The following is a 25,815-nucleotide window of genomic DNA, read 5'->3' as shown; positions in this document are numbered from 1 at the left end:
GACCCGCTGCATGAAACCAGATGGGATTGGCCCACTCAGTTCAGTTATGAATTCTGATCTCTATAGCCAGTCCCTTAAGACAAGTTCCTCCTGCCCTGTAGGCCCCCGGGGGTTTGTGAGGCTGTGGAACGAGCGTGTCTGGGCCCGAGAACAGCAGGGGCAGAGGCGCTGGACACGGACGCGATGCCGTCAGGTACTGACGTGCTGGTCTCCCTGCACATGGAAGCCATTTGCTGCTGGAAACCATTGAACAAGCTGGATATCTGCTTAAAATGTGACTGTGGACATTTTTATCTCCAAAATGAAATTTTAGGTCATCCAGATTAATTTTCCTCCTTAAGCATTGGTGAAATTCCATCTCAGAGAAAGGGCACCATGCAGGAGTGGAAACCACTGGAGAAAAGTCACTTCGGGGTCATCCTTTACACGGGAGAGTGACCGTCGTCTGGAAAAAGCAGGAAAAGGCACAGAAGTTGTGACTGCCTCCTGCCACACATACCGCCAGCCGCGTCTCTGCTCCGTGAGCTCAGTCCTTGTGTGAAAGGAGAAAACCGGAGCCACGGTTTTTGAGCCTGTGCCCGGGCTACTGGGCACAGCTTACTGGCGGGGAGCTGTGGCTCAGGGACAATGAATTTGTTTGAGGCAGGGCAGGTGCTGCCCTGTGCCAGAGTCCCACGATCTCAAGTTCGGGGTGGTGCACGCTGGGCCCACAGACACCTGGGAGGTGCCCGAGCAGCGAGGGCTTCTCCATGTGGCCCGGGATGCCATCCCCAGTCCCCAGCCTCCTGAGGAGGACAGGCTTCATGCAGTGCAGTGCAGACACCGGGAAGAGTGAAGCTTAGTTAAGGCCAAAGAATCTGAAATGAGGGCCTGTCAGAGTTTCTGGGTTTTTCTGCTGTGTCAGTGATGACTTTGTTTCATGAAGGGAACAGCCTTTTCTCAAATATGCCAGTCTTGATGTGTGGGCTGTGAAACGCCCACCCTTCCGGGCCAGTCCCATTTGCTAAGTCGGACGCTCCCTCCACGGGGGGACGTCATCCCCGTCCTTCTGTCTGGGTCTGGGGGCATCTTTCCTCTTCAGCAGAGGCTCTTCTGTGGGACTGCTCAGAGTCTGGCCGCTCCCTCTAGGTTCTGATGTTTTCTCTCTCTTCTCTGTGACACTCACCAGGTCATTCCTAAAGGGACACTTGATGTGAGTTCTACTGGCCACCCCCACGCCAGCACTAACATCCAGGGGGGCCGAGGCTTTTGGAACGGGAAGCCTTTCTGGGACCACCTGTGGGTCTCCCAAAGGAGTCTCACGGTTACTGAGTTTTAGTTGCCTGAGCAAGTGTGGTTCAGGCCTTCTCAGAGCCTTGTGGGGACAACAGGTTCTATCGGACGCTCCACTGGAGCATCTGGGCTACCCCTGGCGGCAGGGAGGGTGAGGCCCGTGTCTGGTCTGCAGAGTGGCAGACTGCTCTGTGCCTGCGAGCTTGGCCCGCTCGGATTTTCTGTCCCCCCATTCTCTGCCCCATGGCGAGCTCACTTAAGGGAGAGCAGAATACTGGAAGACCAGCCTGGGCCCGTCCTGTGTCTTCTGGCACATTCTCCTTCTCCTGCGGCAGGTATTTCGGTGGACACTGTCTCCAGTGAACAGTGATGCTCTCACGTGGAGTCACTTTTTCTCATTTCAGAGACTCTGAGGCGCTTGGTGTGTGCGTGTGCGGGCTGGTCTGCAGGGCGCGCAGCCCTGGGCGGCGGGAGTGCCGCAGGCCCCAGCCACGGCCACTTAAAATTCTAGAACGCGGGCCGCATCCACCCTCCGAACTTCCCCGGCCTCGTGTTTTACGAACAGACCCCGCTGAGCTCGGGGAGCTGGTCAGCAGCAGCCTGGGCCAGATGGGAAAGAAAACCCGGGGCCTGTCTCTGTGCCCCACGTTTGTCTCTGAGATTGAATCACTTGCCACTTGGGCTGGAGAGCCCTGCCATACCTGGCCTGTATCTCTCCACTGGCGCCGTCATCGTGCGTGTTTTGTAGGGGCTCCGACTGTGGGTCCGCGGGCGCCTGAAGCCTGAGGGAGAGAAACAGCTCCCAGCAGGCTTGAAGGCAGCAGAGCAGGCCACAGCCTGTCCTGCATCTCTCTAGACAACCCAACTGAGTGAGACACTCATGGGCCTGCCTAGGGTTTTGGTCCTCAGATACTGACTAGGGCTGGGGCCGTTCTCGGGACAGCTGCGCTGTGGTCAGGAGACATGCGGAGGTTGGGAAGAAGGCGCCGCAGGGCCAGGCAGCAGGGACCCATGTGGAGAGGATCTCTGGGACAGTCTGAAGCAAGAGCTGTCCAGGCAGAGGCTGGGAAGGGGGAACTCGTCTGACTTGTCTGGGGAACTGAAAGGCCATTGTGACTGGAGTGTGGTGAGGGGCTAGTCTGGTTGGAGGGGGACAAGGAGGGTCCCAAAAGGGCTGTCAGGCCCAGAGTGATGGGAACTCTAGGCTTTAAGACCGCTGGCTATGGAACACCCTAGAGGGGCCGGAGATGGTCGGTGACAGTGGCTTGGCATGGGGCGGCCATGGGGACAGCTATGGCCTGAGACAGTCATGTCAGCAGGACTCAGGGTTGTTGGAAATGAGACGAGGAAAGGAAAGGAAAGGAATCAGAAGGCCCCAGGCCTTCTCACTGGGGCATCTGGGTGCTGTGATGTCACTCACTGGGTTGGGGGGACCCAACCAGTGGGTCCTCAACCCACTGGTTGAGGACCTCAACCCAGTGGAGTCCTGCCACTGGGGGAGCTGAGGCACCTGTGATGTGTCCGAGTGGAGACCCCCAGGAAGGGGCAGTTGGAGAGGGGTCTGGAGCTCAGGAGGGCCTGTGCTGGGGAGGGCTTGAAGGTCGTCTGTGTCACAGTGGGATTTTAAAGTTGGGACTGGATGAAGCCACTTAAGCGTAGGGTGTGGGATGGGGAGAGGCCGTAGGACTGGGCCGTGGGGAAAGCTGACGCTTGGGCACCGCGCAGAGGTAGCAGAGTGGCCAGACAGCCTAAGAAGGGACAGCCTGAGCGGCAGGAGGGAAACAGGTGTGGGCTGCCTCGGAAGAAAGAGAGGAGTGTGGTGAGGACGGCCGTGAGCACTACTGAGAGACCGAGGGCTGCAGCCAGAGGCCCCTGAGGACAACCGGCCCCAAGAGCGGGCTTGGGGCAGGTGGGGCTGCCCGAAGTGCAAGGGGAGGAAGCAGCACCAGACACCTGGAAAATGGTGCCCTGGAAAGGGATGGAGGCAACCTCCTTCCTCCCTCCAAACCTCCAGGAGCCAGGCTCTAGCCTGAGCTGCTTTCGCTTTGCCAAAACGGATCACAGGTGCCATTTCCCCCACAAAGCCAGGCAGCCAGGAGCACATTACTTGAAGCCATTTTCGCACTGAAGCAGAGCACCCAAAAGGAAATGCACACCAATGATAAGAACGAGTCTTGGTACGCGTGCGTAGCCTGAATAAGTTGGGTAGGCAGGACCCAGAACGTCACCTCCGCCCAGAGGCCCCCCAGGGATCATCAGCATCTCAACTGCTGATGCAGGTGTGTCTGGTTCTGAGGTTTTATAAATGGAATTGTGCAGTGTGTGGAGTGAACGGCTTTGAACGCCCGCTGAGGAGATGCTGCAGCCCATCTTGGGTAGACCTGGACGCCACCAGGACTGTGCAGAGCTGTGCCGAGCCTGACGTCCCCGGGTCAGGAGGCTCACTTGTGGCTTGGGTGAACATATAGTTGCACACACTTTAATTTTCCTTCTTCCTCAAAGTTGCTAAAACTCTAGTAAAGGGGCCAAAACAATAGGGGAAGAAACTTCTCCAGGTCGAGAACAGAAAAGAATAACACCCAGATTTTTGAAGCTGGAGGGCACGTGATCAGGGGTTAACAACCTCAGCAGACGGGAGACACCCAAGCGGGCCCCCTTGCCTCTGCAGCAGGGAGGACAGCACAGAAGCAGGGAGTGGGGTGACAGTCACGGCCCTTAGTGCAGAGCAGCTGCCCCTCCCACAGCCCACCAAAGGGCCGGTCTCGGAGGTACCACACAGGTGAGAACTGTGTGCCTGCAAATGCTTAACAGGACAGCCTCCAGGGAAGAGACTAGGGAAAACACAGAAAAAAGCCCTGCCTGGCCTGACCCCAAGCTCTGAAGCGCCATCCACATGCTCCGATTACCCGGTCCGCCCCTGCCCACCGGCTCCTACTTTGAGCACGTGCTCAAAGACGGCTGGAGAGAAGCCTTTCACACGGAAGATGAAAGCCTAAACCAACATGTGGAGGAAACAGATTTAAGGAAGAAAGAAACGTAAACACTATCAGCCTCAGAGGGTTAAGACACATCTGAGAAACAACAGAAGGCTGTGAAAAAGACAAGTCTAGGGTACAAAGCAGGAGCTCTTGGAATTGGAAAACAATGAAGTTTTTAAAAGTGCTCGTGGAAATTTTCTTCAAAAGTGAAGAACTCAGTACAAGGGTTGGGAGAAAAAGGACATGTCACAGAAGGCACAGCAGAGACACAAAGAGATAGAAGAAAAGCCGGAGAAAGCAAATCAGAGGGCCAGCCTGGAAGAGCCGATATCCAGTAATAGGGATTCCAGAAAGAGAAAACATGAAATCAACTCACTGGTTCAAAAAGATGTGTGTCAAAACTGAAGGAGGCAAACTTCCAGACTGCAAAGACCAGGTTCTTTCTGATGGATGGAAGTAGACCCTCACCAGTGGGAAGTTTCAGAACCCTGGGACCAGAGAAAATTCCACAAGCTTCTAAAGAGAATAAATAGGTCTTGTCACAAGGATTAAGAATCAGAATGCCATCAAACTTCTCAAAGACAGCCTTGGAAGTTAGAAAATAATACAGCGATGCTGTCAAAGGAGAATCATTTTCAATCTAGAATTTCTTTTCTTTTTTTTTCAAAGATTTTATTTATTTATTTGACAGAGATCACAAGCAGGCAGAGAAGCAGGCAAAGACAGAGAGGGAAGCAGGCTCCCTGCTGAGCAGAGAGCCCAAAGTGGGGCTCGATCCCAGGACTCTGAGACTATGACCTGAGCCAAAGGCAGAGCCTTAACCCACTGAGCCACCCAGGCGCCCCCCAGTCTAGAATTCTGATCTGAATTCTATACCCAGCAAAGCTATCAGTCAAGTGTGAAGGCAGAATAAAGACATTTCAGACTCGTGCTCTCCAAAATATATACCTCCTGTGCACCCTTGCTCAAAGGACTATGGTGGGGAGGGGTAGATTCCACCAAACCACAAAAGAAGAAACGTGGGATACAGGAAACAGATCGAAGGCAGGGGTGAGGCGAATGAAGTCCCCAAGAAGGTGGTAGGGGACGAGGTCAGGCTGACTGACCGTTGTGCTCCAGACCTATAGGGCAACCAGCCCACCCTGGGGCCAGGTGACTCAAGAAACAGGCATATTGAGGACCTGCCACCAACATCCCTCTGCCATTGTAACACCTTTTGATGCCCAAGTGCAGTGCTGAGTGCCCAGCCTTGTCCAGATGTGGCTTAAGCATGTAGTCAGAACATTCTGCTCTCCTCCGTGTCCTGCTGCCGGGATCGGCTGAGGGCCCTCATTACACCCTCAAGAAGTATCTTTTGCTTTGATCTATTCCTGAGGGCTAGAAGGAGCGATTTTGTGCCTCGAAGCAGAAACTCAGAGCAGCCCACTCATTCTGTGTTTTTGGAGATGTTCAGAACCTGGTCTGCCCAGACGCCCAGTGAACCCTCATATCCTGACCCACTGACTTCCCGAAAAGAGCTTTTCTGAATGTGTGGCACCTTTCCCACACACATCCTTGTGTCTTGGCTGTCCTGTGAACACCCCTTGGTCTCACCTGGGCTCCAGCCGCTCCTTCACCTTGGCAATGGAGCGGATGTAGGGCGTGATCTGCTTGGTGATGGTGGTCAGGTAGGCATTCTCCTGCTTCAGCTGGAGAAGGTCATGGAGCTGGGCTGTGGGAGCCAAGGCCAGAGCACTGGGTCTTGTTGTCTTCAGGTTCTCACTGTCAAGCCTCATACCATCTAAGTATCCCAACCACTTCAGCGCTTGCCTCTTTTTAATTAAAGGGCAACGTAAGACTTGTGAAGGCATTCTGCTTCCTGAAGCCTGACCTCACATGTATCATTTTGGGGCATTAGCAATTGTGGGGCAAAGTCGAGGGCTACGGGGAAGAGCATGGGAGTTTGTATCTGGTTAGTGGGTAGCTGATTTCCTGCGCCTGCCAGCACGTGGGTTAGCTCCAGGAAAGGGGTGCACCCAGCAGCAGTGGTCTGTGACCTTCGTAAATCTCCTGCTCGTTAGCCACCCGCTGGTAGGATTCCTCCCAAATCTGAAAGAGAAAGTGAGTTGGATGTTGCCTACGGCCATGAGCTGGAATTTCCACTGGTGGCATTTCTGTCCTCTAGCTACTCAGGGCCATAGGGCACCCCCAGCTAGTTCATGTGATTCTAGGCAGCAAAGACCCCAGTTCCAGAGCCTGCCACAGGAGGGCCTCATGATGGACCAGACCAAGGTCCTCCTTTTCTCCCCTTCCGGTCTTGGGATAGCCCGTGTTCAAGCTGACAGGCGGGCTGCAGGGAAGTCAGGTGCGGGGCTGGAGGGCGGGATGGGGTGGGCGCGGTCCGCTACCTCCTGGAAGACTGCTCTCATCCCCTGCAGGGAAGCGTACTCAGAGGCGATCTGCGCGTGCACCTGCAGGGACTTGCGCAGGATGTCTCCCATGATCTCCGCCTTGATGAGCGAGTGGTGCTTGGTGAGGTCCCGGTGCAGCTCTTGGACCTGGTCCTTCAGGTTCTGCATCTCTGCCTGCAGGCGCTGTGCGGGGAGACCCAGTGAGCGCCGGCCTGGCTGTGCTCCCTGCGGAGGCCCTGGAGGCCAGGACGAGATCTGGCCACCGCCCTGTGGTGAGAGGGAGCGGTGGGGCCTTTCCCAGCCCGCAGATCCCTGGCCCCCGCGCACCCGGTAGGAGTCCTCATAGTGGCGGCAGTGCTCTGAGAACGGCGTGTCCTCCCCCTCCGTCAGCAGCACCTTGGTGCTGATGGACCGGTGTGGCGTGGGCTTTCGGACCAGAGACCCCAACATCCTTCCCGCTGGGGAGGGGCAGCTGGGCCCCATCAGCACCTTGGGGCCTGAGCCCGCTGCTAGCCTGAGGAGAGAGCCAGTGTGAATGCAGATGGGGGGGTGGTGAGAGAGTCTCCCCGCTCCAGGCTCTGAGCCTCTCCCTTGGACTGCACACCAGAACCGCCTAGGGGCTCTGAAGAAGCCCCAGGGAGCCCCCCGCGCCAGTACTAGGACATCAACATAGGGTATTTTAAAAACTCCCCAGGGAAGTGTCTGTGTACAGACAAGAGTCCATCAGGATGCCTCAGGGCTGGTCCAGGGTTAACTTTGTTCACTCACACGCGGGACTTTGGACATTTGGCCTGATGCCCAGTGTCCCCTGGTTTCCTGGGGTCCCTAGCACATACGTCCATCTCGGGCATTTCCTGTAACTCCTCCTGTGTTGCTGGCTCTCCAGACTAAGACCTGGAAGTCAGGCCTTTAGCTCAAGCTGCCCCTTCCTTTCAGTCCCTGCGTGTCCCGTCCTGGGTGGTGGCGGCTGCCGTGGCAGCTGGGGACAGCCCTGGGGCCTCCCCATCCTCCCCTAACCAGGTTTCGGCATCTGGGGAGGGCGGCAAGCCGCCAGACCCCACTGCAATGGGTACCTTCTGCCGCCCCCCTCCCGGCCGCGCCCCGCTGCTCACGTGCTGGTGCCGGCCCCAGCACCTGCTGTCATCCGCGGGCCCAGCAGCAGCAGTGGCTCCAGGCAGCGCGCAAACTCCGCGTGGTGGTCGCTAGTGATCTGGGCGGCAGCAGCGGGTGGTGAGGCGGCCTTGGTACCGGCTGGTCCACCCAGCCCAGCCCAGCCCACTCCGCCCCGGGCACCTTGCTGTCCTGCGCTGGCCGGAGGTGCTGGGGACGGGTGACGATGGCCTGCAGCCTCTCCATCAGCTCCTGCAGCAGGACAGGGGTGCTCAGGCCCGAGGAGGGGTGGGAGGGGAGGAGTGGGAAGGCAGGGCTGTCTTGGGCATTTCGCTGGGGGCTCCAGGCCCTCCCTGGGACTGTCCCAGAACCCCCACACCACCCCAGCCCCCAAATCCACAGGAAAGTTGGGGGTGGCCGGACTCCAGTAGACACACTACACTTTGGGGCAGTGGAGGCTCATGCTCCCTTCCAGGCTTTACTGTCCTTTTATTTTATTTTTTTTTTTTAAGATTTTTTTTTATTTATTTATTTGAGAGAGAGAGACAGTGAGAGAGAGCATGAGTAAGGAGAAGGTCAGAGAGCGAAGCAGACTCCCCGTGGAGCTGGGAGCCCGATGTGGGACTTGATCCCGGGACTCCAGGATCACGCCCCGAGCCGAAGGCAGTCGTCCAACCAACTGCGCCACCCAGGCGTCCCATCCTTTTATTTTATTTTAAAGATTTTATTTATTTATTTATTTGACAGACAGAGATCACAAGTAGGCAGAGAGGCAGATAGAGAGAGAGGAGGAAGCAGGCTCCCTGCTGAGCCGAGAGCCCACTGCAAGGCAAAGGCTTTAACCCACTGAGCCACCCAGTGCCCCTTCACTGTCCTTTTAGAAGAGACTCAGCTAAATGGTTCACCTATGATGGTGTGGGGGAGGGGAAGGTAAGCCCAGGACAGCCCTGGTGCAGCTGCCCAGGGGCAGGCTGCCACGCCCCGAGGTGGCAGTCTGGTGTGCAGAGTGGGCCGCTGGCGGGGAGGGGAGAGCTCTCTCGGGAGCTGGGGGGACTCACGTAGCCCAGGTCCAGGAACTCAGCCTTATTGGCCAAGCTGAGGAAGGAAGAGCAGATGACCAGGTGAACCTGCGGGAGGGACCCTACTCAGGACCTGGCCAGGGGAGGGAGGCCTCTGGCCTGGGGTGCCCAGCCCTGAACCCCCAGCTCCCCTCACCTGCAGGGTGGGCAACAGAGTGGCCAGGTGGGAGAGCTGCTCCTTGAAGGCTTTGTCCTTCTCTTCGTATTGGCTGGGGGAGGGACAGGCAGCCCATTCTCGGTGGGGAGTGCTGCTCGCCCCCACCTAGCGGGGACCTCAGAAGCCGGAAGCTGCATCTCCCCACCACCTTTATGCACCCTTCCCCGTCAGCACTTCCTGCTCCCGGGGGCACCCTGCCCTCCTCACCCAGAGGTCCTGCTCCCAGGGTGGGGCCAGGTCTACCCAGGTCCAAGCAGTGAGGCCAAGCAGGGGGCGGAGACCCTGCCATCACTCACCTCTGCACAGCCTGCAGCAACAGCGCTTTCCTCTCCGCCAGTCTGTCCTGGGAGGGACAGCTGCTTCTGACTCGGCCTGCCCGGCTGGCCCCCTCCCGGCACTCACCCACACCCCGGCCCCAGACGCGCAGCGCAGCTGGAGAGGCGGGCTGCATCTCCCCAGCCTCCTAGCCCTTCCTTCCTGCATCAGGCGGCCTGAGAGCCCCGGGGGACCTCCTGGGGGACGCCTTCCCTCTCCAACCCTCCCCCCAGCACCAGCCTGGGGCTGGATCTCTCCTGGCCACGTGACTAAGGAACTTCTGGAAGCCGCACGGTGCTTGCCACCCCGCTACACCGCAAACTCCCTGGTAGCAGGAGGTGGGGTGCTGTGGGCATGGGGTCGCGGCTGGTGAGGCTGCGCAGCACGGGCCCACGGGTCCCCAGCACCCCTCACCTGCATGCTGCCGAAGAGGGCATGGATGGCAGCCTCCTCCTCCGCGGCGCTGCGCCGCACCTCCTCCACCATGGCCTGCAGCAGCTCGATGGCCTCCCGGGTGGCTGTCTGCAGGGCCTTCACGGCCTGGGAACAGGGCGGCCTCAGCCCGGCGGGGGCGCCCGTCCCCGCCCTCGGCGCCCGGCCCTCCCGCGCTCACCAGCACCGCCTGCTCCAGCCGCTCGCAGCCCTGCACGTAGGCTGACTCGAGGTCCACGCAGTGCGCCCGGCTCTCCCTGCGGGGAGAGGGCTCGTGAGCCCCGCTCTGGGCCGCCCTCCAGCCCCCTCACCTCCCATTCCCTCTACCCACCCCTGCATGTCCCGGAAGCAGCGGATGCACAGCAGCGACTTCTTGTCGGTGGAGAACATGATGTAGGGCTCGGCGTGCAGCGCTGCGGCGGGAGCAGCGGTGAGGGCTCGGGGCAGGCCCGCCCCCGTCCGGCCCCAGCCATCCCGGCCACCGGCCCCGACCCCCGGGCCCCCGCCCGGCGCGCCGCACTCACTGCACTTCTGGAGCACGTCGCGGCTGCGCTGGCCCAGGGCCACGATGTCGTGGCGCGCGAACATGCGCGCCCGGTGCGTTTCATCGCGGCAGCGAGCGCACAGCGGCTGCCCACACGTGTTGCAGAAGTACGTGGTCTCTGCATCCTAAGGAGGGAGGATCAGCGCAGCCTCAGCCCGCCCACTTGCTGGGGAGCCTGAGCCCGCACCTGTCACTGAGCGCGTCAGTCTCAGCGTGGGGGAGGCAGGTGGCTCCCGGCATCCCTTTTATGGGATCCTCACACTCTAACACACCCAGTTCATGGATGAGAAGAGAACCTGAAGTGGGGTGGGGCACGGCAGAAACGTGTTACCTACAGCAAAATTTCCAGCTTGAAGGCTTTCTGAGCCCTCCTTGGTGCCCGCAATAGTAGCCAAATGGCAGTGCCCACCCTGGCCATCTGGAGTCACAAGGTGGCCGGAAGAAGGAAGGAATGAGAGCCTATTGGTTCCCCTTCCCTGGGCCAGAGCCAGGGCTGAGAGTCCAGGTCTCAGGCTGCAGCTGTGGTTTTGACCCCAGCAATGGCTATGAAAGCACAGACCCCCAACTCCTTACTTTAGCATCCCAGGCCATTGCCTCCCCTGCTTTCCCTACCTCCAGCTCCTAATCTCCTGCTGGTCATCTCTCTGTGATGGAACTCACCTATCCCAGCACTTGCCTAGCACACCCTGAGCTTTTGCTCCTGCAGGGCTGTCCTCCTAGGACTTGCGGTACCCTCCCCTCAACATGCAGCTTTCACAGGTCAAGAGTCCCATGTGCCTTTCACAGCCCAGCCTGAAGCCTACCTTCTGCTCCTTGGTCTTTCATAGCCTGGGGGGGGGGGACAGGAATACCCCTCCCACAGCATGTTGTCCTCACTTCCCCTTGGGCAGTAGGTAGCTTCCGACAGCTCCCCAGGGAGCAGTGGGCCCTTAAGGGCAGACCCAAGCCTGGGCACCCAGCGGCCCTTCCTGGAGGTCACAACTCCACCTTAGTTGGGGACCAGTAAGCTCTCCCCACATCAAATGACTTTAACCTCCACCACTATCTGCTAGTGCTTCAAGTCATTTACTCTGGACCTCAGTCTCCCCACCTGTAAAAGGGGGCCCACATTTGGGGTTCAGGGTGCCTTAGATTTTGGAGAATCCAAATGGATAATGGTCTAAGGACATGTTGGGTGCACACTGGGAGCTCAGGACCGTCGAACCCGGCACCCTCAGTCCCAGCCCACCCCCAGCCCTTCCTGCCTGCTTGTTGCACTCCAGGTCACAGTTGGCACAATGCACGGCCTCCGAGCCATCCCCCGAGCTGTCCACCAGGAACTGCAGCAGCCGATCCACCGGAGGGAGCCCGCTGGGGCCCTTCACCACCGTCTGGTGTCTGTAGAGAAGCTGCAGCCACGATCCAAATGCCCCTTCCCCTTCCCCTTCCCCTTCCTGGCAGCTCCCTACCTCCATTCCCACCCCCCACATTCCAGGCTGGAACTAAAAATAGAACTTGGCATCTGCTATAAATCTCTCTTCCAGTGCTCATGGGGGTTTCTGGGGTTGGTGCAGCCTGGGATGTCAAGGGTGGAAACCTCCCCCCTCATCAGGGACACCACTTGCAACTTGGGGCAACACAACCTGCTTCTGTTGGCCTAAGACTCAACTGATCTCCAAAGGCGATTTCTGGGAATGTTATGACCGCTGCGCTGAGATCCTGAACTGCGTAGCAGCACTGTGCGGCGACATGACCTATGTTCTAGCCTCACTCTTGCCTCCAGACTTTCTATGGAAGGCCTCCGGCGGTCACTCCAGGCCTCCATTAACCTGCTCTGTAAAATGGGCGGGAGCCTACGCACTACAGTGCGGAGAGGTGCGGGCTGGGAGCAACGCAGAGTGGGGCCTTGCCTACACCCAGTTCCCCTCCCACAACGAGCCGATCCCCCCCACACCCCCAGCGGTGGCCCGGGTGTGTGTGGTGGGGTGCTGTTGGGGCTTCCAGGCACTCACTGGCACAGCGGGCAGGCGAGGCGGCCGTCCGTGGCGCGACCGCGCAGGCAGCCGGTGCAAAAGTCGTGGAAGCAGTCCAACAGGCAGGGGCGCTCGAACTGTGCGTGGCACAGCGGGCACACCAGCGGGTGGCCGCTCGCCGCGTCCAGGGCACCCAGGCCCTCCAGGGGCGTGAAGATAGCTCCCGACATCTGGGAGAGCTCCGGAAGGCGGCGGGACGTGCCCGGTGCGGAGACCCGGCCGCGGACCCCAGCCAGCCCCCCGCCAGCCCCCGCCAGCCCCCGCCAGCCCCCGCGTCTCCCTCGGCCTCCGCGCGGCTCCTTCCTCTCTACCAGACCCGGACCCGACGGGGCGTCCAGCGATCGTGGAGCGCTGGGAGCAGGGGGAACGGGCTGGAGGCGTGCGGAGGGGTCCTGTGCGCGGTTCCCTCCTCTCCCGCACTCCGCTGGCGGCCCTGGAAGGTCAGGCCGCAGTGCGTCCTACCCAAGGTCTAGCCTCCCCTGCTTCCACTTTACCCACCTCGCCTCACTCCCACCCCAGGAATTCCCCTCCCGGTGTCCTCTGGGTGACCTGCAGGCGACACCCCTTCCTCGCTGGGCCGCAGCATTACTCGGGCGCGGCGCTCCCGTCCACCCTTCCCAGGCCGGCCGCTGCACCGCGACGACGGGCTCCGGCTGCAGCCACTCCGCGCGTCGCCCCGAGGGCAGAGGCGGGAACACCGAGGCTGGAAAGGACCGCGTGGGACGAGGGTCCGAGGCTGCCTGGCTCCCGCCCGGGGTGACCGAGCCCGGAGCCTGGAGCCGCAGGAGCACTGCGCAGGGCCCGAGGACCCTGATTCTGGAGGCCCCCTGGCTAGCTCCGCTCTCTCCGTGCGCGCTGGGGCCAGGACGCGAGCGGGTTTGCGGGTCCCCATTTCTTCCACGGCCGGTTGGGGGCGCCAGAGAGCAGCGGCCGCCTCTCCGCAGGCAGCCGGGTGCTGGAGAGGGCGCGCGGGGAGGGGGCTGGAATCCCAGGCCGGTCTCTGGCGGGTTGGGGTCTCAGAGCGGCCAAGTCACCGACCTTTCAGAGCCTCAGAGCTCGGGTGACACAGGGCCGGCCTCTCGGTGATGCCCGCGAGTTTAATGACGTCAAATGCGCCTTCTGGGCTTCCAAATAATTAGGGTCCCTACCCCCAGTTCTCAACAAGAAGGGCTGGGCTTGGAGGGAGAAGAGGTTCTGAGCCCTTCCGTCAGAGCTCCCTCTGCTGTTCTTGGCCTGGCCAGTGCTTGTTTAACCCGGTGCTCTTTTGTAGAGTGCCTTCCATCTTTGGGCCATTATCCGGCTTCTCTGCAGGTGTTATTCTGAGTTCTGGGATAAGTAGTCTCTGTCTCTGCCTCTCTTGAATTCAGGGTCAAGCCCAGAGCCCGACCTACAGAAGGCGTCCCATGAAGTGTTACTGATCAATTAGGATAAGCTAGGAATTAATATTCAAGCTGGGTTTTGAAGGATGAGTAAGAGTTTGACAGCAGAAGAAAGGGAGTGAATTCTAGGGGTAAACCACCGGATCTCTTAAGGTTCCTCCCTACCTGGGTTCCATTTGTGCTCCAAGCAGCAATAACCCAATAACCGTAACAATGGCTAATGTTGTGGGCCAATGTACTATTCAAAGTTCTTTTACCTGTATTAATTCACCTAATCTTGACAACAGCCTTAGAAAGTAGAAAATGTTACCCTAGGAAGTGGTAGAGCTGGCATACAAAACTGAATGGGGTTTATAAATAAATTATGCAGTAGTTTCCCTCTGCAGGGGCAGTTGGAGATGGATGTTCGTTCTTGATACATGGGCTTATCAAATCCGTCCATTCCCGTCTTCATCTGTTACTTTTTTTGTTTGTTTTTTAAGATTTTATTTATTTATTTGACAGAGATCACAAGCAGGCAGAGAGAAACCGCTAAGCAGAGAGTCTGATGCAGGGCTCGATCCCAGGACCCTGGAACCACGACCAGAGCCGAAGACAGAGGCTTTAACCCACTGAGCCACCCAGGAACCCCTCTTCATCTGTTACTGAGCAGACCCATCGGCCATACCCATGGGAGGGAACACAGCAGCCAAGGTTACCCAAGTATACAAATCGACAAGCATGGTAATGACAGACTGTATTAAACGCTCCAAAGAAAATCACCAGGATGATGTGAAGGAGGGCAGCTGGGAGGGCGCACTGGGTAATCATGGGCAGAGAGGGGCACCGAGCCCAAGACCTTGCAGGATGAGAAGAAATCAGACACAGGAAAAGCCACGAAGAAAAGTTCAAAGCAGAGGGAGCAACAGGTACAAGGCCCCAGAAGCTGGAATAAATCTCAAGCAAAGCAAAGTAGACCAGTGTGTGTGGAGACACAGGAACTCGGGGTTGGAGTCGTGCTGAGGATGGAAGGGGTGGGGCAAGGGGTATGGGTCCCAGCGTGGGGAGAAGGGTGAGGGGTAGAGTGAGGTCATGGGGGTGGGGATGGCCCACTTGACATTCTAGACTCAAGATACCAAGGAGGTCTTTGGTTGTGTCAGGAGTCCCGGGGGAGTGGAAGCCACCATCACTTTGGGGGATTGGGGCTTCCACTATGAATTTTGGGGTGATGCATTCAGTCCATAGCAGGGAGAAAGGAGAAGGGGTGGTAACCCATGGGAATATTAGGACATCAAGAGATTGCCTTTTTTTTTAAAGATGGGAGATATTAAAGAATGGTTAATCCCCGAGTGTCTGGCTGGTCTTCTGTGGGAACAAGGGCTCTTGTTGCAAGGTAATGGGATGGGGTGGGACTGGGGCGTGCGTTGATGTTGCTGCGTGGTTAGATGTGGGAGTATCTGAATATTCTTTTTGCACTACTTCTATGTTTCCAAATAAAGAGTAATGGAAGTCACCAACCGAGAGGAAGGCTGGGGAAGGCGGGCTGGCATTCTCACCAGAGTAGGGAATAGTCACTTAGGAGAGGACATTAGGGTTATCAGGCAGCCGCAAGGGCTTGCTGGGATTAGGAGCTGTATCAGCCAGGAGAAAGCACACCAATTTTTAATAGAATTTAATGTAAAAGGATTGTCAAGTGGATACAGAGACTGGTGAGCCAGCTAACGGAACAGGTGAAATAAAGACAGTAGCAAATGCGGGAACCACTCGTAGGGTGGTTTTATCAAAATGTAGAAGCTTAAAGCAGGGGCCCCAGTGAGTTAATAGCTTGGAGTGGGGGCATGTGGCTGGGTTGGGCTGGGGTTGGGCTGGGGTCTCCGAGGAAAGGAGACTGACTGGTTCTTTAAGTGCCGGAGTAATTGCAAACCAGATTCAGTTACTGTTTCTGGAATGTTCCACCCAAGGCCTCTACCAGGATGAAGAAGAGTGGGTGACATTGACAGAAGAGGAACAATCCGGAAGCAAACAGGATGACGTCCCTCCAGCCCCCTAGGGCAGAGGAACAGCAGTCGTTGGCAAAGCAGGGATGTGGTCTGCAAGCGAGAGGAGCAGGACGGTTTGGCACTAGGTCAACGGGCACAAAAGGCTGGAGTTTAAACCCAGACCATCAGTGTGGTGTTTCCCCCAGGTGAGGGCACTGCAGCCAGGTGAGCGGAGGACACCTGCAAGGAGTGCGGGTTACAACAGAGGATGTAACGGGTGAGGACGAGAAGGGGCGAGGGTGGGTGGGAAACAGCCCAGGCAGTGGGTGAAGACCTCGAGGACTCAACGTGGGGTGCCGGAGCCCCCCCCCCCACGGCAGCATCTCCGAGGAGCTTGTGGAAGTGCAGAATCTCAAGCCATTGAGACCCGCGGAATTGGAGTCTGCGTTTCGAGGAGATCCCAGGGGATTCCTGCCCACAGGGCAGCTCGAGAAGCGCCGCACGGGAATTTTTGGAACCAGGAACGGGAAGGCAAGAGCTGGAGTCCTAGGCGGGGACAGGGCTGGGAGGGTGGGCGGCCGGCCTTCGAGAGGGCGAAGGGGTCCAACCGGAGAGCGCACCGGAGCGCAGCAAGCAGGGCTGGCCCCGGGACACGCGGCCCCTGGGCCCCCGTGGCCCCTGGGCCCCCGCTTCAAGGCTGGGCACTTCAGGTAGGAAGAAGCCGAAGTGCCCGCTGGCATTTGCACCCCGGGACCAGCAAGGCCTCGCGTCCCCTAGTTGGCGGGTTCGAGTCCCATTCCACTAGCTGGTGACACAAGGTTTCGTGATTTCCTTATTTCTTTTCTCTTTCCAAAACTTTCAAAAAGGAGAGCGAACCCTTTCATTTCTCTTTGGGCTCATCCAGCCCCGCTACCCCCCTCCGACCGCAGTGGGACAGGCCACCCGGCCTCCTTCCTCCCCGCCCCACTCCCCCCGCCCGCGAGAGGACGGGCTTGCATTCGGGAAAAGCAATCGCTCCCCGATCGTACGGAACAGGCCGAGGCGGTGGCGGCCGAGAAGCGTGGCAGAGCGATTGGTACGGCCTGAGCCCTGCGTGCTCTGCGCGCTGCCGGCTCTTTGCGTCTGCGTAGTCCGCCCACCTCCCTTTCTGCCTCCGCAGCCGCCATGGCGCCCGTGGTTAGTATGGCTCCGCGTGAGGCCTCGGCTCTGAGGCAGGCACGTGGGCCTCGCTGGCCCGGCTCCTGCTCGGCTCGCACGGGACGACGCTCTGCAGAGTCCGGTCGGGGCTGGGCTGGCAGGCCGGCTGGAGCGGGCCAGGGCCGCCCCGGGGCCCAGCACGTTATGGGCGGAGGAGGCCGCGGCCTGGGGCGCGAGAGGGGCGCGAGAGGAGCCCCGGAGCTCTCGGAGGCCGCGGCTCAGGCTCGGGCCTCTGGCTACGGCCAGCGGGGAGCTGGAGCGCCCAGGCTGCGGTCGGGGCTGGCGAGGGCCCCTGGGAGCCCGGCCGGCGTGAGGCATCCAGGGTCTGGGCCTGCTTACCTGGGCGGAGGGCGGGGAGGAGGTAGGGGACCTGCCCCCCTGGGGAGCCGCGCATCCGGGAGGCCTACGTCCGGGACTCGGGGACCAGGGGGACGGTGGCCTGGCCGGCTTGTTTTCAGAGAGAGGCTTGGGTTTGGGGATCCGCGCAGCATCCATGGGGGGGGAGTTAGATCCTCGGGGCCGCACCTGTACGGACCCTCTTGGGTCTCGGGCAAGGCCCAGCTCCATTCAGTTGCAGCCGGGCGGAGACCGGGTCGTGCGGCGCCCTCGTGTCATCCACCTGCAGCTCGCCGTCCTTGCGCAGGTTGCGTGAGCGAGTGGTGTTCTCGCTCCCCTTTTTCTGCTGGGACACCCTTGTTAACGTTTTCGGTTCACCGTACTCTCTCTGCCTGTGCAGGTTTTTAATGCCCGTGCATTTGTGCGCCTTCGGTTTAAAACCTTGGGGGGCGGGGGGCATGGAGCCTGTCGTGGACAGGTGTTTCATGGGCTGGTGGTGCATGTCCCGGGCTGGGTCTTAGAGCATCCCTTTTTTTGATGGTTACTAGGAAGAGACGTCTTGAAAAGACACCGGTGATGTTTGCAGTAGCTAAATGTTTGGAAAGTTGACCCAGTCAGGTCTTAGGTGAAATTCTGTTGAACAGGAAGGGAGAGGAGATGTGTTCCTGGAAGTCTTTTTAGAGTCTGTAGGGCGTTCTAGAGTGGAGGAGTAGGTGAGCAGGTAAGGTTATACAGATGTCAGAGTTTGTGGAGGCAGAAGACGGATAGAAGCTTGTTGCGAGTCAGGGAATTGGATCCCTGTTGGATGTGCTCGGACCGATGGTTTAAGTCAAAACCCAGAAGTTGATAGTGTGTTGTGATTAGAACCTTCTACATTAGAGGATTATGAATTACTGGTTATGCATTAGAATTAGAACTAGTTTTTAGTTTTAGCCTTATCTTCTCCCAGCTGAGTTAGATGTATTGTTAGGATGAGTGGTTCCCATTGTGCTTTTCCGAGAATGTAGTTGGGAGAGGACTAAGGGAGAACAGTTTATGTGGGTCTGGACCCTCGTCCGGAGTTAGGACGAGTACTCGCTCCAGATCAGAATTGTTTCAGATTTGCGAGGCACTTATACGCCTGCCCTAGTCCTGGAGTCAAGTGAGTGTTATTTCTTGAAACTTCATTTTGGAAGTTTTATGGTAAATAAAAGGGAATGTTCCTTTTATTGTGGTTTGTAAGATCACAGACCTTCCTGCCCAAAGAGATTGGGGAGGCTGGAAAGTGTAAATGGGTCAAGAGTGCCAGAATGAGGTTTCCTTCAAAAGGGCATGAGTCCAGGTCCCAAAGTGCATAGAACAGCCTCTGGGGTATCGCCCTCGGCCGCTCTCGGGCAGAGCCCAGAGTGTCCGTGCAGGTCTCTTGGGTGGCTGCTCTGCAAGGGGGCACAGCTCCACGAGTTTTGCGTTTGTATGGGCTTTTCCATTTCAGGCGTTTCTGGGTTTTTTTCGCTTTTTGGTGGTTGGGGGAGGGGGGACTGATTGTGCTTTCATCTCTTTATCATTTGTGTACCTTCTTAGAAAAAGCTCGTGGCGAAGGGGGGCAAAAAAAAGAAGCAAGTTCTGAAGTTTACCCTTGATTGCACCCACCCTGTAGAAGATGGAATCATGGATGCGGCCAATTTTGTAAGTGACACCCTTGACGCCACTCAGGACAGTGACGGATCTTCTGGGGTGTTGCTGAGAAAACCTGCCGGAGCACATTTCTGGTCTCAAGCTTGTAGGCAGCCCTGCAGTTCTGACTCCATGCACGACCTTAGAACTTGGGCTGGTTACTTGTTTGTTTGTTTTTTTAAAAGATTTTATTTAGGGGCACCTGGGTGGCTCAGTAGGTTAAAGCCTCTGCCTTCGGCTCAGGTCATGATCCCAGGGTCCTGGGATCGAGCCCTGCATCGGGTTCTCTGCTCCGCAGTGAACCTGCTTCCTCCTCTCTCTCTGCCTGCCTCTCTGCCTACTTGTGAGCTCTCTCTCTCTGTCAAATAAATAAATCTTAAAAAAAAAAAAAAAAATTTATTTATTTATTTGACAGATCACAAGTAGGCAGAGGGGCAGGCAGAGGGGGCTGGGAAGCAGGCTCCCCGCTGAGCAGAGAGCCCGATGTGGGGCTCGATCCCAGGACCCTGAGATCATGCCTCTAGCTGTAGGCAGAGGCTTTAACCCACTGAGCCACCCAGGCATCCCTAGTTACTTGTTTTGAAGTCTGGCTTTCTCTCACGTGTGTCCGTGGTGAGGAGGCGACATCAGCGCTAGAGAACCACGTGTTTTCTTCTCCATCTTTCCTTTTGTTTCCAAAAATGATTTACTTACAAGTTCCCAGGAAACCACGAACTCCACTAGATCAGTGTGCCCACTTCGCACTTCGGGTGTGTTTAAACATAAGCATGGAGCCCTGATCTGCATGGGACAAGGGGTGCCTCCTCCGGGCCTGACTGCGGGACAGATGGCAGCATTTCTTCAAGCTTCGAGTCTTGTCGGACATCAGAGCTGCAGTGTTCATGTTAAAATATCCTGCTTGCTGACTCGTACTTGGAGTTTGTTTTTTCCACATGCTGCTCGGTGCTGGTACCTTGCCCCCATATTTGGGCTCATTCACTGGTATTCTTGTATCTCTGTTACATCAAGAAAAACTAGCCTCCCGGCCGCATTTTGGCTGCAGCGAGGTATTGGCAGTCGACTCTGCCTGTTCTGTGGCCATGCCGGGGCTCAGACTCTGATGCAGAGCCTCCTCCTCGCCAAGGTAGTAGCAGTACAACAGGCGTGATTTCAGGTGAAAACCTAACTCAGCCTGTGGCCACTGATTCCCCTGAGCAGAATTCCAGTAACCTCTTGTGTGTCCCTGTCCCACAGGAAGTCCCGGAATTGGCTCTGTAGTCTCTCCTCTGCAGTGACTTCTTACTTGCCTCTGGCGCCTCTTTTCCTTCCTAACCTTTGTGGCTTCTTCCAGTTTGTGTCTGTGATGGCCTTGCGCTGCTGTCCTTTCCCTCTCCCTTCTCTACACTCACCTGTTTATGTGATTGTTTTTCCTTCTAGAAGTTTCCAGAGGATAATAAACTTGAGCCATTTATGAGTCTCAGAGGCAAAAGTCAGGATTTCTGACCTAGTCACTCTACCCTATGCTCACTTAACATACAGTGTATTGGAAGATTCTTTAAATTTCATTTTAAAGTTTTTGGGAAAAGATTTATTTATTTTTAAAGATTTTATTTATTTGACAGAGACAGTGAGACTGGGAACACAAACGAGGAGTGGGAGAGGGAGAAGCAGGCATCCTGCTGAGCAGGGAACCCAGTGCAGGGCTCCACCCCAGGACCCTGGGATCATGACCTGAGCCGAAGGCAGACAAATAATGACTGAGCCACCCGGGCACCCTAAAAAGATTTTTTTTTTGAAGACTTTATGTATCAGTTTGAGAGAGAGTGAGTCAGAGCACAGGCTGGAGGGGGACAGAGGGGGAGGGGTAAGCAGATTCCTTACTGATCCTGGAGCCCTGGGAGCCCCATGCTGGGCTCTGTCCCAGGACCCTGATACCATGACCTGAGCAGAAACCAAGAGTCAGATGCTCAAGAGACTGTGCCACCCAGGCTCCCCTATTGATTTAATTATTTTTTTTCCTGAGAGCTTGGGCGAGGTGGGGGGTGTTGCAGAGGGAGAGAGCAAATCCTCAAGCCGATTCCCTGCTGAGTGCAGAGCCCAACTTGGGGCCGGATCTCATGACCTGAGCCGAAATCAAGAGTTGAATTCTTAGCTGACTGAGCTACCCAGGTGCCCTAGTGTTGGAGTTTTTATTTTATTATTTATTTATTTTTTAAAAAGATTTTATTTATTTATTTGTCAGAGAGAGAGAGCGCGCACACGTGCACAGGCAGGCAGAGAGGGAAGCAGGCTCCCTGCCGAGCAAGGAGCCTGATGCGGGACTCCATCCCAGGACCCTGGGATCATGACCTGAGCCGAAGGCAGCTGCTCAACCAACTGAGCCACCCAGGCGTCCTGTGTTGGAGTTTTTAAATAGAGGGTTGTAGGGGTTTGGGGCGGAGGGGCTCATACCATTGCAAGAGCAAGAGAAGGAAATATTGCTATTTTTTTTTTTTAAAGATTTTATTTATTTATTTGACAGACAGAGATCACAAGTAGGCAGAGAGGCAGGCGGGGAGAGAGAGAGAGAGAGGAGGAAGCAGGCTTCCCGCTGAGGAGAGAGCCTGATGCGGGGCTCGATCCCAGGACCCTGGGATCATGACCTGAGCCGAAGGCAGAGGCTTTAACCCTCTGAGCCACCCAGGCGCCCCGAAATATTGCTATTTTTATCTTAATGTTTTCTTTTTGTAAGAAGTAGGCTCCTGTGCCCAGTGTGTGGCTCAAACCCACAAATCCCGAGACCAGGAGTGGCATGTCCCGCTAACTGAGCGACCCAGGCGTCCCCAGAATCCTCCTTTTTGAGCAAGACCCTGAAGTCCATGCAGGTGGAGGACCTGTGGGCTTCCGGGGGGCCCAGTGTCTCTGGGCTCCGGGGCTGCTGTCCTCTGGCTGTCCATGCACAGGCCCCTGAACCGGTGACGAGCTGTTCGGGTCTGCGTGTTGCTCCTTGCCTGCGTGGGAGACGTCCTTCCTCTGGCGGTGCTGGGGACAGGGCTTTCTGCTTCTCAGGTTCAGAAGCTGAAGGTACTTTGTAACGGTTCGGCCCCAGGTCTCCTGTCTTGTCTTACCGTGGGCTTCTCTGTCAAGTCTTTGTACAGAGGCACATTGGACCTTGTGTGGAAGCCATCAGGTGTGTTCATGCTTGTTACACAGAGAGAAAGTCAAGTAGTGTCATTCTCAAGTTCTTAAATTTCAGACCTTGTATTAATAGCTGAGGATTTGCTGTAATTTATTTTTAAAGACCAGACATGTGAAAAACAATTCTGTGTTCACTGTTAGGGGTATAAAAACGGAGGCACCTGGGTGACTCAGTCGTTAAGTGTCTGCCTTCAGCTCAGGTCATGATCCCAGGGTCCTGGTGTAGAGCCCCGCATCAGGCTCTCTGCTCGGCAGGCCTGCTTCTCCCTCTCCCACTCCCCCTGCTTGTGGTCCCTCTCTCACTGTCCCTCTGTTAAAAAAAAAAAGTACGTAAGTGTGCAGTAGTCTATTAAGGGGGTGGGGCGCTCACCTGACTAACTGATCAACTTGACGATTTCCACAGGAGCAGTTTCTTCAGGAGAGAATCAAAGTGAATGGAAAAGCTGGAAATCTCGGTGGAGGGGTGGTAACCATTGAAAGGAGCAAAAGCAAGATCACCGTAACTTCCGAGGTGCCTTTTTCCAAAAGGTATGGGACCGATGAGTGTGACCTGCGGGCACCCTAGCGCTCAGTCCGCCGCCCCCCACAGGAGTGCTGCTGCCCCAGAGTCATCGGTGTCTGCTGTAGTTGTTAGTTCCTAGAATGGGGCCCAGTGCAAGGAGGCAGTGAATGAATGAATGTTGTTATGGGGGTTAAAAGCATTCAGCTTTTTTTTTTTTTTTAAGATTTTAATTTATTTATTTGAGAGACTGAGATCACAAGTAGGCAGAGAGGCGGGGGGAGGGTAGGCTCCCTGGTACGAAGAGAGCCCGATGCCGGACTCGATCCCAGGACCCTGAGATCATGACCTGAGCCAAAGGCAGAGGCTGAATGAACCCACTGAGGCTCCCAGGTGCCCCTAAAGCATTTAGTTTTTGATAATTTTTTAAAATTTTGTTTTCCAGGGGCGCCTGGGTGGCTCAGTGGGATAAAGCCTCTGCCTTCGGCTCAGGTCGTGATCCCAGGGTCCTGGGATCGAGCCCCACACTGGGCTCTCTGCTCAGTGGGGAGCCTGCTTCCTCCTCTCTCTCTGCCTGCTTTTCTCACTACTTGTGATCTCTGTCAAATAAATAAAGTCTTAAAAAAAATTTATTTTTTGTTTTACACAGGGAAAGATTGCAACAGTAGAGAGCTCTGGCTTGATTAGACAGTATTAAAAATGAGAATTTCTCCTCCTTTGCCTCTAGATCACAGTGAGGAGCTCTCGTTGTCATCGCCTGCAGTGTTGTGTTAGTTTCAGGCATCCAGCCTAGACCCCGAGTCTCTCCATTATTCAGTGTTCACCATCAGTGTGTGCTCTTTTTTAATTCTCCTTACTTTCCCCGTAAGTGCTCGTGTCACTGGGGGAGCGCTCCCCTGAGCTCCCCATTCAGACGTTCAGACCGAAGCCATCCTTGTATTTGCCGCGGGCCCGTTTTCTTTCTAAGTCGGAGACCCCGGGTCACTTAGCCGGTGGTATTCCACAGTGGTTACAAGGAATCGGACCTGTTGAGACCTGGCTCCTAGCCCAGAGCCGGCATATTCTTAGGAACTTCCAGTCAGACTGCATCAAGTGGTGGGAAATGTGAAGGTGTATTCGGACAGATCGGGCACAGTTCAGCCTTTGCTTTTAGCTTTAATTATTATCGGTCAAAAGTGACTTCCGGTTCTGCCTGGCTCGAGTTCTTTCATTTGTGCAGCAGGAGATGTGATACCACGAGAGACTGGCGCAACCACAGGGTGTCCAGGGCGTAGAAAGCCTACAGTGCTCTGGGCTTTCACGTAGGTCATGTGGGGGATGCTGTGATCTGTGCCCTGTTTCCACACTTACCAGCCTGGTTTAAGAATGGCTCCTGACACCCCTTACTTCTGTTCTCATGGACGCTTGTTCATCCCCAGAGCAGGAGGACTGGGGCCTTGACCTTCATGGCTCTCCTCTCAGTGACGATCGTTTGACTGTCTTGCAGCGTTCTAGGTGTTCCTGCTCTAGGACCTTTTCTGCTCTCCAAACTTCTGTAGCTTTTTCCCTAGTTTCCCAACCTTCTATTTTGAAAGTTTTAAAACTACCTGAAATTAACCACCTTACTAGACGGCAGAAATAGTAAATGACAGAGAAGAATAGATGGATGATTTATTTTTACTTCGGGAAAAGAGGATAGAACTGAACTGAGATCCTCACATCTTTGTGAAGAGTGCTTTGTTGACAAGTAACACTGTTGAACAGTGTTCATTTCTTGGAGATGGTGAGTCTGTTGGTTCATTGATACTTGGGTCCTTGCTAATAGGCCAGTTTGCCTGTGTGTCTCCTTTAGTGCCCATAACAGTCGGGAGAGATGGGAAGTACCAGAGTCTCCCTTCACAGAGAGAGAAACTGAGTTTCCAGACAGAGGTTTGGAAAGGTTAATTTGCTCAGCAGTGAGTTGGCTTGGGGTTCTGTTCCCTCTTTTCCTCACGGGTTTAGGAAGATGCCCCAGGGCCTCAAGAGTAAACGAGTGAGAGAAGAAAAGATTTTAGCCTTTGTGTTGTGGGATGTCGGGCGCAGAAGTCAGTTGCTGCCTGTGTATAAATCGCGAGTTTTCTAAGCGGTTTGCTGTGGTGACCGCTCGGCCGTCACCCCGGCCACAGCAGCCAGGTGACCGCCGCGAACTCTCACTTGCTGTGCAGGAGGGAGGGCAGGGCCGGCTGGCGTCCTTTCCCCGGGAGGTGGCTAGTGAGCATCCCGCCGTAGAAGTTTGTGCACAGCAGCCCCGAGAAACCGTCCCGATGGTCTGAACAACCTCAAAAGGAGGTTCGAATCCATGAGGTGTGATGTGTGGGGAAGACTTGGAGCTCAGAAACCCAGTGATTCTCTAGCAGGAAGATACGGACATGGTGCGCTTAATTGTTAAGTTACTCTCTTGGTATCGAAAAACATCATGTTTTTGGTGTCCACTCTGTAGTGGACACTCCAAGTCACTTTATAGGTGTATTGCTGTGTTTAGTGGACAGCTGTGACAGATGCTTCTCTGTTCTCATTTTTATTGCCGGTTTAGATGAATGTGGCTGATACTTTTGGCCTCATCTTTGCTGTGTGTTTATTTTTTATTTTTATTTTTTTTTTTAAGATTTTATTTTATTTGACAGCGAGAGAGGGAACACAAGCAGGGGGAGTGGGAGAGGGAGAAGCAGGCTTCCCACTCAGCGGAGAACCCCTTGCGGGGCTCAATCTCGGGACCCTGGGACCGTGACCCGAGCCTAAGACAGATGCTTCAGCCCCAGGCGCCCCATCTCTGCCATTTTTGAATGGCGGCAAAAATCCCTAAATTGTAATGATTGGAATACGTGGGTTTCAGGAAAGGCGCAGTGACGGAGCGCGCTGGGAGGGCCTGCGGTGGTCTCAAGTGTCCTTTCTCCGCAGGTATTTGAAATATCTGACCAAAAAGTACTTGAAGAAGAATAACCTCCGCGACTGGCTGCGCGTGGTGGCCAACAGCAAGGAGAGCTACGAGCTGCGCTACTTCCAGATCAACCAGGACGAGGAGGAGGAAGAGGACGAGGATTAGAAGTCCTGTGTCTGGGATATTTTGTATAATCTTTAAATAAAATCTAGGAATCACAATGGTGGTTTTCCTTGTACCTCCGCAGTGTGGCTTAAACAGAAAATTGGAGATCAGAGTAAAAGCATCGCTTGGCCAGCCTTTCACGGATTTGTAATTAGACTTTTCTCCTGCTTGAAAGTTTCAGGTTTACGTGGTAAGAATACCAGAGCAGGGAGAAGCTCCTGTAAGGGAACTGCCAGGGATTTGACCTCCAGCAGGTGGTAAAGAGTGGAAATGTGCGCCCTTCAGTT

General features: G+C 56.0%; 2 protein-coding genes across 2 annotated transcripts; one reads left to right on the top strand and one right to left on the bottom strand.

Annotated features, from left to right (window-relative positions):
- Nucleotides 1–352: 352 nt before the first annotated feature.
- Nucleotides 353–12,459, bottom strand: RNF207 (ring finger protein 207). The gene is made up of 17 exons (XM_044237012.1): nt 12,269–12,459; nt 11,522–11,654; nt 10,258–10,402; nt 10,065–10,146; nt 9,915–9,990; nt 9,716–9,841; nt 9,283–9,329; nt 8,966–9,038; nt 8,809–8,877; nt 7,934–8,002; nt 7,753–7,850; nt 6,968–7,154; nt 6,638–6,823; nt 6,287–6,338; nt 5,844–5,961; nt 1,974–2,054; nt 353–1,175 (listed from the first exon to the last, which is right to left on the bottom strand). The coding sequence occupies exons 1-17, from the start codon at nt 12,457–12,459 to the stop codon at nt 1,004–1,006; spliced, it is 1,905 nt and encodes a 634-aa protein (XP_044092947.1). The 3' UTR covers nt 353–1,003.
- A 4,242-nt stretch (nt 12,460–16,701) lies between these two features.
- On the top strand, nt 16,702–25,584 carry RPL22 (ribosomal protein L22). The gene is made up of 4 exons (XM_044237011.1): nt 16,702–16,802; nt 18,720–18,824; nt 22,372–22,496; nt 25,384–25,584. The coding sequence occupies exons 1-4, from the start codon at nt 16,791–16,793 to the stop codon at nt 25,526–25,528; spliced, it is 387 nt and encodes a 128-aa protein (XP_044092946.1). The 5' UTR covers nt 16,702–16,790; the 3' UTR covers nt 25,529–25,584.
- The last annotated feature ends 231 nt before the right edge of the window (nt 25,585–25,815 follow it).

The sequence above is a fragment of the Neovison vison genome, chromosome 2 (assembly GCF_020171115.1).
Source record: "Neovison vison isolate M4711 chromosome 2, ASM_NN_V1, whole genome shotgun sequence".
In the NCBI taxonomy this organism is placed as follows: Eukaryota; Metazoa; Chordata; class Mammalia; order Carnivora; family Mustelidae; genus Neogale; species Neogale vison.
This window is presented reverse-complemented; position numbering and strand designations above follow the sequence as displayed.

Coding starts and splice junctions, on each gene's coding strand:
- RNF207 (XM_044237012.1), bottom strand. CDS start 12,459: ATGTCGGGAGCTATCTTCACGCCCCTGGAGGGCCTGGGTGCCCTGGAC. Junction 9,039..9,282: donor TTGCTGCAGGCTGTGCAGAG/GTGAGTGATGGC, acceptor TCCCTCCCCCAG/CCAATACGAAGAGAAGGACA. Junction 1,176..1,973: donor AGTGGAGAGATACAGGCCAG/GTATGGCAGGGC, acceptor GTGTCCCTTTAG/GAATGACCTGGTGAGTGTCA.
- RPL22 (XM_044237011.1), top strand. Junction 18,825..22,371: donor TCATGGATGCGGCCAATTTT/GTAAGTGACACC, acceptor CGATTTCCACAG/GAGCAGTTTCTTCAGGAGAG. Junction 22,497..25,383: donor GAGGTGCCTTTTTCCAAAAG/GTATGGGACCGA, acceptor CTTTCTCCGCAG/GTATTTGAAATATCTGACCA.